Genomic DNA, 10847 nt, shown 5'->3' with positions numbered 1-10847 from the left:
GTCAACTTACTTAATTACGGTGGAGAACCCAGAGTTTGACTAGGGAGGATTTATCTTCATCAGGCTTTCTCATCCCTGAAGACCTGAGGCCATTTTAAGCATGTTTATTGTCATATTGGTGAAGCAGTTGAGGGAGGAGCTCAGATGTGTTTGGCGGTTTCATATGGCAGGAAATGAAATAGGAGGGCCAAACCACTTTGATGTAAGGGCTGTACACTAATAATTCTTAAAATACAAGGGAAGGAAAGATTGTGTCCCACAGCAAATGGTAACTTACTGCATGTGGTATTACTCCTATTTTTGTTACATTTTATGTTCTTGCTGGCTGAGGAGGCTTGATTGAAGAGGAACCGGTCTTTGTGCTTTTTTCTTATATGATTACTTTAACCTACACCAGTTAATAAAAGATTGGGCTAAATTCTTTCTGAAACAGGTTGGTATTTGGAAAGTAACTTCTAAAACACAAGTACACAGTCAACCAGAAAAAAAAAAGCACCCTCCAACTTTATCTTCCAAATGTTTTTAGTTCAATAATTCAAAGCCAGGGACAGCTAAATGCTGGTGGAACAGTCTCGCATGACTTCAGTGTTGAGAGCCAGGCACCTCTCCTACAGCTCAGCCTTCACTAAGGGGTCCTTTGCCTTTACCCACTGAATGTTTTGAAGGGAAACCTGGCCCATGGAGATTCTTCTCCAATGTATGGAACATTTCTCAGTCATTCTTACACTTTCCTGATGGCTAAGTAGTTGTTGGGACTCTTACTTTTGTATAAAAAGTGACAAATAGCCTGTAAGAATAAAGTTCCCAGGTAGATTCTGGTAATTAGTTCATAAAGAGGAGTGCAGTTGCGCTTGTGCAGGACTTACACGCAGTCTCCTTGTCCGCCTGCCCCTGCACATGCTTTCACTTGACTTCAAAAGGACAGAACGAGGAGGGAAAAAACAATCAAATTAACTTTATTGGTGTTTGTCTGTAAATAAGGCATCTATGTTCAATTATAAAAATAGATAAAAACATTTCATAAAAAATTGTACAAATTATTAATTAAGTCCACACTACATAATAGCTGTTAAAACTAGTTTACAAGCATAGCCTTTTCAGGAAAGTTTCAGCTTTCTTCCTAGGAAGTTTGTTAGGCTGGTAACGCTTCAAAATATTTATGATTCTGTGGTTAAAACCAAATCGAAACCAGTTGAAATTAGCCAGGAAGTGTGCCTGTTTTCTGCAGAGGTGGCTTAGGTGAACCTCAGACATGCCCAAGTTTCAGCCGGGGGCAGAGCAGACCTGAAAGATAAAAGATAGAGACAAGCATAGAAGTCAGTCGTCTGTATGGGGTTGCTGGTGGTTCTTATTTGTGTCACTTCAGCCTGCGGGCGGGTTCTTAGAAGAGAAATACAGAACCGGCTGAGGCTGTGGTAATGCGATGTAAACAAGTGCTGCTGTCCTCGCCTCTGGCTGAGATCAGGAGTCGTACAGGTAGCAAGAACAAGAGCTATTTGATTTCTGAGAAACAGGATCTCCATGTGCTTTAGACATGGCTCGTGTTTAGCAGTAAATAACTGAGCTCTTGTTTTGGGGCACGTCTAAGATCCTGCCCCTTCCCCTTTCCAGGAAGGAGGCCGCAGGTTTGTGCCAGCGAGTGTTTACTGTGAATTGTGTGGCGTGTGCTCGGGGTGGGCGGCTGCAGCAAAACAGGAGCCTGCTGCCCGGGGCTGGTAGGAAACCTCTGGTGGGAAGGCTAATTCCCAGTTTCGAAGCTCTTGCATAGCTATTGTTTGTGCTTCCTCAGCAGCACTTCCGGACTTAATTAAGAGCGAGACATCAAAAGGTATTGGAGCTGGGGGAGCTATCTAGAATTAAGCCACTGGAGTTCTAAAATTTGAATTTAAGAGATGTAAATGACCTCAGAAATAAAAATAAACTTTATACTTTGGCTGGTTTTGCATTAGAGGACTAAAGGATTTTGCTTATTTTTTTCCCCCTTATTGGTAAAGCAGTTAGGGCTGAGATAAAAACGTAGAATTTATGAAGCTGCAGTTCATTAAAGAATTAATTAGAAACAATAACACGGTACTTTTCCCCCAAAATACATGCACCAACACCAACTGCTACAGTCGTGTCTGCAGTCAGTGCAAGGAGAAGTGAACTAGAGCAACAGAAAGCCTTGGGGCTTATACATTCCCTGTCACTGATGGGTTAGTGACAGCCAAGGGACACCTACTCCACACTGCAGGTCACCCCCAGCATTACAGCCAGAAATTAAAAAGGCAACCCCCCCTTCCCCCAACCACTCAGCTTTAAGAAGTTTCCTGGCACTTGGTGCTGTTGCAGGTGCCCCAGGACGTCCCCAACCAGCCCATTCATCTGCTGGGCCACTGGCCCAGCTGGGAGCCCGGCACATTCACCCGCTGCCCCCACCTCACTACTCCCATGAGCATACCCAGCTGTACCCCAGGGAGAGATTCTCCTCCTTTTTAGGCACCCTTTTCCAGACAGTACAATTTCATACACCCAAACTCCAAAACATTTCTACTGTCATATACGGCTCTAACTCAAAAGCTGTCACTTTTCTTGTCACCTCCAACCACAAAAAGCCTTCCATTAGCCCTGCCTGGAGACATGTAATGCAGGTGGATACCAATACTTCCACCCCAAAGCCTCGGGGTGCCTACGTGTCTTTTGTCACCACAGTTACCCAGTGCTAATGCTTTGTGAGATGCTGAGCCTCAGCTTGATTGACAGAGCGGGCATTTCTCCACCTGACTACAGCCTGGTCTCAACTGCTTTAAAAAGAAAGCACACATACTGGCAAAGTCTCTGTGTCCCCCACCATACCACAGCCTGCATGCTAAAGCAGTCGGCTGAGACCTGCAGTTCCCTGACTAAAAGAACACAAATCTTTCAATCTTGATGTCCAGGTAACTGGCAAATGAGTTGGTCACTGGATAGTAAGGGGCAGGGGCCTTCCCCCTCTTAAAGTTTCTGCTCCTCCCAGCAGTACTTTGACAGTCAGTGAGCAGATCTCTGCAGCACAAATTGCCCAGGTTCCTCCCAATACTCTCTCCCTTCAGTGGCATCTGTTTTAACTGGGTGGGTGGGTAGTCTTAGGGGTACAGGTTGGAGGTTTTTGTAGAAGAACCACGGACCTCTGAATGGTTTAACTACTGTTAACTACACTCTTAACAGAGGGAGTGGAGCCACTAGCTGCTGCTTTGGTTAGAAAACACTTATGTGCGCCAGTCCTCATTTACACAGCTGCAAACCCAATGTGGAGCTCTCAGGAGGGCCAAGCTCAGCTCCAGAGCTGCTCCCCAGCTTTGCCTGCTGGCCAGACACCACACAGGAGGTACGGACCTCCTACAGCTCCAGATCCACAAACTCCAAAGAGCGAAATACTGGGTGGTGCAGCACTTGAAGTGTTGTGTCAGGGCAGTCAGACATCAAGCAGCATTCTACCTGTATCCATTCCTGTCATAGTTTAACTCACCTCTTCTGACTACAGCCCATCATGAAGCAATGAAGACTTTCCTTTCACATGCTTAAAACAAACAAAAACCCAACTACCAGCCCCCATCTGTGGAATGTCACTGGCTGTCACAAACACTCAGAAGAGGCACTGATTTTGTGTATTTAGATGTAACTAAACCAACCAAACAAACCCAAACCAACCAACCAAAAAACCCCAAACAAAAAACCACCTCTCCCCCAGTACCCTAAGCAGTCTTCAGGTCTCCTGAAGAACAATTGAGGGCTGTGTAAGGATCAGCCTGAATCACTTCTGACATCTAAGATGGACGAGCTACTTGTTTTGGGGACATAAAGTTCCCCTTCTGTAACATATAATGAAAAAAAAAACACAAGTGAGCAAACAGAGCACTTTGGAGAATGTCAAGCACTGCATTTGCTGCTGCGACCTCACTGCAAATTCATACTAATATTAGAAACCCACCGCTCAGGAACAGCTATAATTCTGTCCATACCTCCCACTCAGTGACCAGCTGGGCAAGAGGGGGAATACAATGACAGGTGAGTATATTTTAACTTCTGTTTAGAAGAATGGCAGCCTGTTCACAGACATGCTCCCTGTGCAAATGACATCTGTATTGAGGGAGGAGATGGTTTTAGTGGCTCGGCCCTACGGAGAGCACAGGTTCCTGCCAGGGAAGGGCTGGCTTGCAGGAGATCTTCAGGGGGAGGCAGAGCAGCAGTGCAGAGTGACAGCCCTGCTTGGAGGCCACCCCCAAGGGCCAAATCCTGTCCTGCTGCTCAGGAGGCTCAGCTGCCCAGCAACCCCTCCCGCAGCCAGGGCCTGTGAGAGGATGAGAAACAAGTAGTTATTTCTGTCAAAGGCAGATCCTGCAATGGAGAAGCATCCCAGCTTTCAGAAACCTACCGAGCGGGCAGCACTGAGGCCTCCAGTGATCTCAGTTCAGATGTTTGTTTGCACATTTGTATTCAGTGCCTGTATAGGAGGGGGCCTAAGAATCTCCTGTCTCCCGACTTGGAGCGAGCTGCAGTGTAACAGAGACTTTCAAAGGTAGAAACTCAAAGCTTTAATCTTTCCAAAACTTTCAAATCAAGAGGTGTAAATCTCATAATTAAACTTTCAACCACCTTTATGTGAACCTGAACATGTTACGCTGCATACACAGAATCACAGAATGTTAGGGATTGGAAGGGACCTCAAAAGATCATCCAGTCCAATCCCCCTGCCGGAGCAGGAACACCCAGAGGAGGTTACACAGGAATGTATCAGACTCCACAACCCCCCTGGGCAGCCTGTTCCAGTGCTCTGTTACCCTCACTGAGAAGAAGTTTCTTCTCCAATTTAAGTGGAACCTCCTATGTTCCAGTTTGAACCCATTACCCCTTGTCCTATCACTGGCTGTCACAGAGAAGAGCCTGGCTCCATCCTCGTGACACTCACCCTTCTTATATTTGTAAACATTAACAAGGTCACCCCTCAGTCTCCTCTTCTCCAAGCTAAAGAGCCCCAGCTCCCTCAGCCTTTCCTCATAAGGGAGGTGCTCCACTCCCTTCACCATCTTTGTTGCCCTGCACTATTAAATATTAGTGCCACCAATTAAATATTAGTGTAATGGCCCAATACACAGCCCATGCTGTAAGGTCAGGCCACATCATCATACTGGCCCTTTTTAGCTCTATGAAAGTGAAAATTACAGTGTGAACATCATCATGTTGTAGGCAGGTGGTTATTCTGAAATAATACTGAGTGCCTCGCAGTAATATAGCAGATTTAACATTATTATTTTAAAAGTATGTAATTCACTGCTGAGAATGAGAACAGTGTTTCTAAAAACGGTGGTACTTGTTTTGGCTACTCCTTCAACAAGGATGCTAAAAAGCCTTTTAACTCAGGTTGCCTGTAAGGGAGTTCAGCATCTAGCACGATCGAGTATTTGTTTTATGACAACTTTTTTCACTCAATTTAAAACCCAGAATTTTCCTTACAGTGTCAAATGAGTTTTCCATAAAAACAGCAAACACTAATACTAGAAATAAAAATTGCAGTGGAAGTAACCTGAGTTTCGAAAACAACTTGTTTTGTTTCACCTTTTATTTTTTTTCTCTAGGTCAGCTAGATTGAAATAAATGATGCAAATTTAAAATCTGTGACTTTTAAATTAAAGCTAAACCTCCAAAAAGTAACTCTTACAAGGCAATGGGAACAGCTATAACTATGTAGCGGTACTAAAACTCCAACAACACTGTTACGAATACAATTATTTATGTAATGTTGCCTTCAACATGACACTAATATTTATGATTTATTACAGAACAAACTCTGGCCTACTTGAAGAAATAGAGAGGATTCTGCTTCTTTAGAAGGAAAATACTATAGCAAGCGACAAAACTAACCAATGCCAAATCAAAAGACAAACACCCAGGGATTATCCAGTCCAAAATATATATATGGTAAAATCTGAGTTCTTCTAGAAGTTCCCACCTTGCTAAGAGTTGTATGTCCACCTTTCCCTCCAATTTAAATAATTAACTTTTGGGTTTTTTTTAAATCAATACTGTCAGGCAAATGTCTTTGCTGTGGAGTGCTTGTCCTAAAGTTTTAAGTGCTTAAAAAAAACCAAACACAAAAAGCTCCAACAATCTAAAATCCAAAAATGTTTCACTTTCTTCTCCCTTTTGTTTTGAAGTGTTTGCCAGATTCAACCCACATCTGCAAATAGTTTTAGTCCTCCTTTACTCTCCCCCCACCCTCTATATATAGGATATGGAAAAAATACCTACTTCTGCTCATTCCTCTTTATCCATCCAGGTTTTTACTTTATTCCATCTGTGTCCTGTTTGAGATCTGCATCCCATTTTTTCTCCTGAAATATGCAACCACAGTTACTAGTGGCTTATGTTCCAAGATACAATAGCACATTTAGGTTAGCATACTTTAAATCATTTTTAAAAGATAAGTTATGATTGGTTTCTCCCTCTTCCCCTCATCCCCCCCTCCAAAAAAAAAAAAAAAGATTATAAAGGAAAACTGTTGAACAATGCAGTAAAATGTGGAACATTGATCAACACAGATTGCACAATTTTTCTTTATATATTCCTGCACTAACTATATACATCTTCCTGTAGTTAAAATCTCCCACTTACAGTGAACTGTTGTGCAGTTTGCTTAAACCAATTGTCAGATATTTCAGAGAGCAATTTTGAGCTGAATTCCAATTCCCCAAGAACTACTGTTGCTTTAAATGGCTGCAAATAGATTTTTAGGACTCATTTTGTAATAATATTTTTATATTATTCCTCTCTTCTGAGTGTTCTCAAGTTAAAAAGTATCCTCTGGAGCACAGTTAACTTATAATGAACATAAAGAAGGAAGCTGTTGCCATTCAAGTCTTGATAGCAGTATAACATCTGAGTGATTTTTTTTCCTCCTTTGTATCATTTTTGTACTTCTGCCCAACTTCATGAAAGCACGCTCATTTCCAGATAAAATAAATTATCAATAACAAAATCCCTGGGGACCACGTCAAGTCCGTTCACATTACCAAGAGTGCTTCCCCTCAAACAGAAATTTTAAATTTATTTTCTGAACAACCCCCTTCTCAAACTATCTTCTAGAAAGGGCACTATGGTTGCCCTGAAATTTGCCAGCAGTTACTAATGGCTGATAATCTTACACTATCTTGAGCTACCGAGTTTGTCTACTACAAGAGGAAATCCCGTAAAACCAAACACACTGAGATGATTACAGGCATAACAAAAGTATGGATCTTATTCTCCTAGGTTAAACATCTACTAAATTCCACAGGCAAAAAGCCTGCAAAAATAGTATGATTTAAATATTTTAAAGTTCTAAAACTATTGATGCTCTGTTTACTGCTAGGTGTGCTACTGCACTGAATGTCATTGTTACCTTGTTAACAAAACTTTTTATCTTGGGCAAACTCACTAGTTTGCAAGTTCGAAAAAACATCACGCTATGGTTGAAATAGTTCCTTTTCTTAGTCACAAAAGAGTTTGATTATTGGTAGTTTTACCAAAAACCTCATTTTGTGCTTGTTAGTTCTCCTTTTTCTGAAACAAGTAAACGAAAGACAACGGAAAAAAACAAACCACACAGCCCTCTCCCTTATTTCTAAAGCACCAACCGACTTAAGAACAGAGGCCGAAGGAAAAAAGCACCAACAGCTCCTGAGAAGCCAGAGCTTCCTGAGAGCGCTGGAAGGAAAAGCCAGTCCTGCCAGAGACGCCGTGCAGTGAGGGGGGCGCAGGCAGACGGATTCACATTCACCAGCTCACACTGAGCTCAGTGCTCATGGAGCAGCAGGAAAGAGAAATGACTTAAAAAGAAGGAGGGGAAAAAGAAAGAAAATCACAAGGTGGTAGGGGGACTTAAGTCTGACCAATGTCAGCCAAAAGCTCAAAGAAATTATCAACTTCAAGCTACTGTTTGAACGTTAATGCTGTTAAAGATCAGATTCCCCTTTTCTCTGAAAAAGGAACGCAAAATCTCATGTTAAGAAAGTTGGGAACTGTCACCAAGAATAACTTCTGCTGTTTTACTGTCACTTCAAAACACTTCCTTCATTTAGTTTAGGTTTAAGTGAGACTCAGATCCAGCTACCAGTCTCCTTCCAATTGCATGAATTTCTATTTAATTTTTTTCATAAGGTAATGCCTTATTTAAAACAACAAGAGTAACAAAACCCAACAGCTGAAAGGAGACTGCTGGCAGATTTCTCTGCTAAAGCTGCAGAATATTCCCATCAGACTTCCTTTTCTTTTGGCACCGTACCTGTGTTCGCAGAAACTGCACCTCTTCTGTAAGCAGCTGCTTCTCTTTGAAGAGCTGATTCTGTTTGTTGAGCAACTCCACTAACTGCTGGGCAGTGGCCTGGCAGTGCTTGTCAAGCTGCTGTAACCTGGAAAAAATAGATAAAAGGGTTGCAGAGCATCTGATGTTGGAGTTCACAGTAGGAGCTTTCATGTTTGCACTGGCGGGTGCTGCTCCCAGATGACAGAGCTTGGTCTGGTGCTTGGGCTGAGACTCAAGTATTACTCCTAGGATGGGCATTCAATATATTTTATCTTCACACTTTAAACGAGCACTTTTAAAGGTTTTCACTTCTAATTTAGAAACCTTCTCCTGACATGACAGTGAATTTGCTTTGCCATTAAGCAACATCAGCAAAAACCGCAGGATTGCATCCCGATACCTGTCACTAAGCAAGCGGCACACGCTGTCCCTGCTTCAATAATCATCTTCCAGAAACACACCTGCTAGCCCAGATTGCAAATCCAAATATCACAACCCCTTGACAAACTGGGCCTAAAGTGGCAAAACCTTTTGTTTTCTGTCTGCTGCTCTACACAACCTGGTTAGCGTCCAAAACTCATTACAGAGCACAACATTTATTTCAAGAAAGCTTTGTGTTAATCAAGCATGTCAGTGTAAATCCTTTAATAGTGTAAGGGGGTTTCCTGGGGAAGGATGTGAAGAGCCCATCACTCCAAAGGTCTTCATCATCTTCTATTGAAGAATCGAGAGAACAAGCTGGCAGGTATCAGAAGGAGCACGCAGAAGCCTTTTGCTTACACTTGGAAAACAAGTGCCCCAGTTGGGACAACATTGCTGCAGACAGGGAAACCGCACTTCTTTGATCGCAAAACCTGCTGTGGCTTGTTATGTCCCCAGTGACTGTTTATTACTCCTTTCTCACAAAATTTAAAAAGTCTGCTTGGGACCTGTAGCAAGGGATGTAAACACAAGTTAACTAGAAATTGTGTTTTTACATAAAATGCATTTTGCTCTTTAAACTGAAGCATTTTTAATTAGAAGTAATTTAGGATAACTTAGAAGCTTCTTGTCTTTAAATAACAGTATTCTAGAGAAAAACCTACACATCTAAACACTATGCACTTAGGGAACATGAACGAACTCTGTTTTTGTGAAGGTTAGTTCTGATCTAAACTTTGTACTTACTTTTGTAATCTATTTCTCGGTGAACATATTGAAATACAGCTTTAGCTGAACAAGCTTTTTAGGTTGTATCTCTCATACAGGCTGTGTTTCTAATGGAATTAGTGCTACGCTTACAATAAGACGTGATTTCTGAATCTTTCTACTTTCAGCTCCATGTGGTAGCTTTGACTTGTACAGCTGTCATAGCTAAGCTAATCACTCTGAATATTCACATTCTTAATCAGGATTGTTCAAATAACTGCATTAGTAAACATCCCTAAATTTCTTGATAAAAAGCTAGTAAACTCTAGCTGAAACAAAATTGCCAAAATCTATGTCAAAACCAGTATTTACTGATCTGTATCCACTGGATAACTTCCTTGTAATTGAACTGCAAGAATCACGTAGCAAAGACTGAATGCCCATATTCCAGTGTCCTGTTACTCTGCTAACATATCCTTGCAAAAGGGATTTGAGGACCATCTCCTGGGAATCAGAACAAAATTACTAAGTGCAGATAGCTGCAAACAGCGACAGCTGGTTGGAAACTACCAACGAAGCAAACAAAACCATTCATTTATGATAGCACAGGGTACTCTACTACATAGACGCTTAGATGCTCTGTGTCTAATTTCATATTCCCCGTACCTTCCAAACTATACCATGTTGGTATAGGAACTGTTTATGCTTCATTTCCTTATTAAAAGTGATTTCAGGGGCCTTGAACTTAAAAAACCAAACCAAAAGTCTCCCAAACAAACCCCCACCTTTGTACTGTTTGGTCTTTAAAGAAAGTAGTTTTTCCATAGGATCTTGCTCCCAGGGAGTACAAGAACAGTATTTCATGCTGGAGGCAATGTCGTAGTTTCAGACTGGAGAGCTGAGTTGTGCTCACTACTCTGCCATTGATTTCTACATTCAATTAATAATTCTTCCATTTTGATAGTGTTTCAGTCCTTTTAAAAAAAAATCATATGGTCTTTGAGAGACCCTCTTGCACAAAATTATTATTACTGGCAGCTAAAGACATGGGTAAGTAGATAAACCCCTTGACCCACATCTCTGCAGCAACACGAGCGTTGCCCACCGCTGCGGTAGGACCCGTTCTGGCTGCAGGAGCAAAGGCTGGAGCCGCAGCCCCGAGGAAAAGCCCTTTCCCATTGTGCTGCTCCTCTCCTGGGGAGACAGCGACAGCTCCAGAGCCACCACTTCAGTACAAGGAGCTTCTGCCAGTTCTGGCACCCAGAGAGAAGTAATTTCAGCTCATGTGAATTTTACATCAAAACAACACTTTCTACTACATACAGGCAGTCCATGCAAATTTCAAAACCAATCCTTTATACAAGCCTTACTGTGCTCTATTGCAAAGCTCCGTATCCTTTCAGATCATGCAAAGGATGAG

At 42.1% G+C, this 10847-nt stretch overlaps 1 protein-coding gene across 5 annotated transcripts in view; it reads right to left on the bottom strand.

Annotated features, from left to right (window-relative positions):
* Nucleotides 1-1021: 1021 nt before the first annotated feature.
* The window catches only part of SDCCAG8 (SHH signaling and ciliogenesis regulator SDCCAG8), a 110885-nt gene continuing 101059 nt past the window's right edge, over nucleotides 1022-10847 (bottom strand). For 3 of the 5 annotated variants that reach the window (XM_080341233.1, XM_080341237.1, XM_080341235.1), the window contains 3 exons: nucleotides 8279-8405; nucleotides 6268-6350; nucleotides 1022-1284 (listed from right to left, as the gene is read on the bottom strand). In XM_080341233.1, the coding sequence (XP_080197359.1) occupies nucleotides 6300-6350; nucleotides 8279-8405 (178 nt within the window). In that variant the 3' untranslated portion in view covers nucleotides 1022-1284; nucleotides 6268-6299. Of the gene's footprint in view, nucleotides 1285-6267; nucleotides 6351-8276; nucleotides 8406-10847 lie in introns of those variants that run through there. The other 2 variants (XM_080341234.1, XM_080341238.1) reach the window with 2 other exon arrangements.

The sequence above is a fragment of the Nesoenas mayeri genome (genome assembly GCF_963082525.1).
Source record: "Nesoenas mayeri genome assembly, chromosome: 3".
NCBI lineage: Eukaryota > Metazoa > Chordata > Aves > Columbiformes > Columbidae > Nesoenas > Nesoenas mayeri.
The sequence above is the reverse complement of the archived record's forward strand: the minus strand, read 5'-3'. Positions and strand labels throughout refer to the sequence as shown.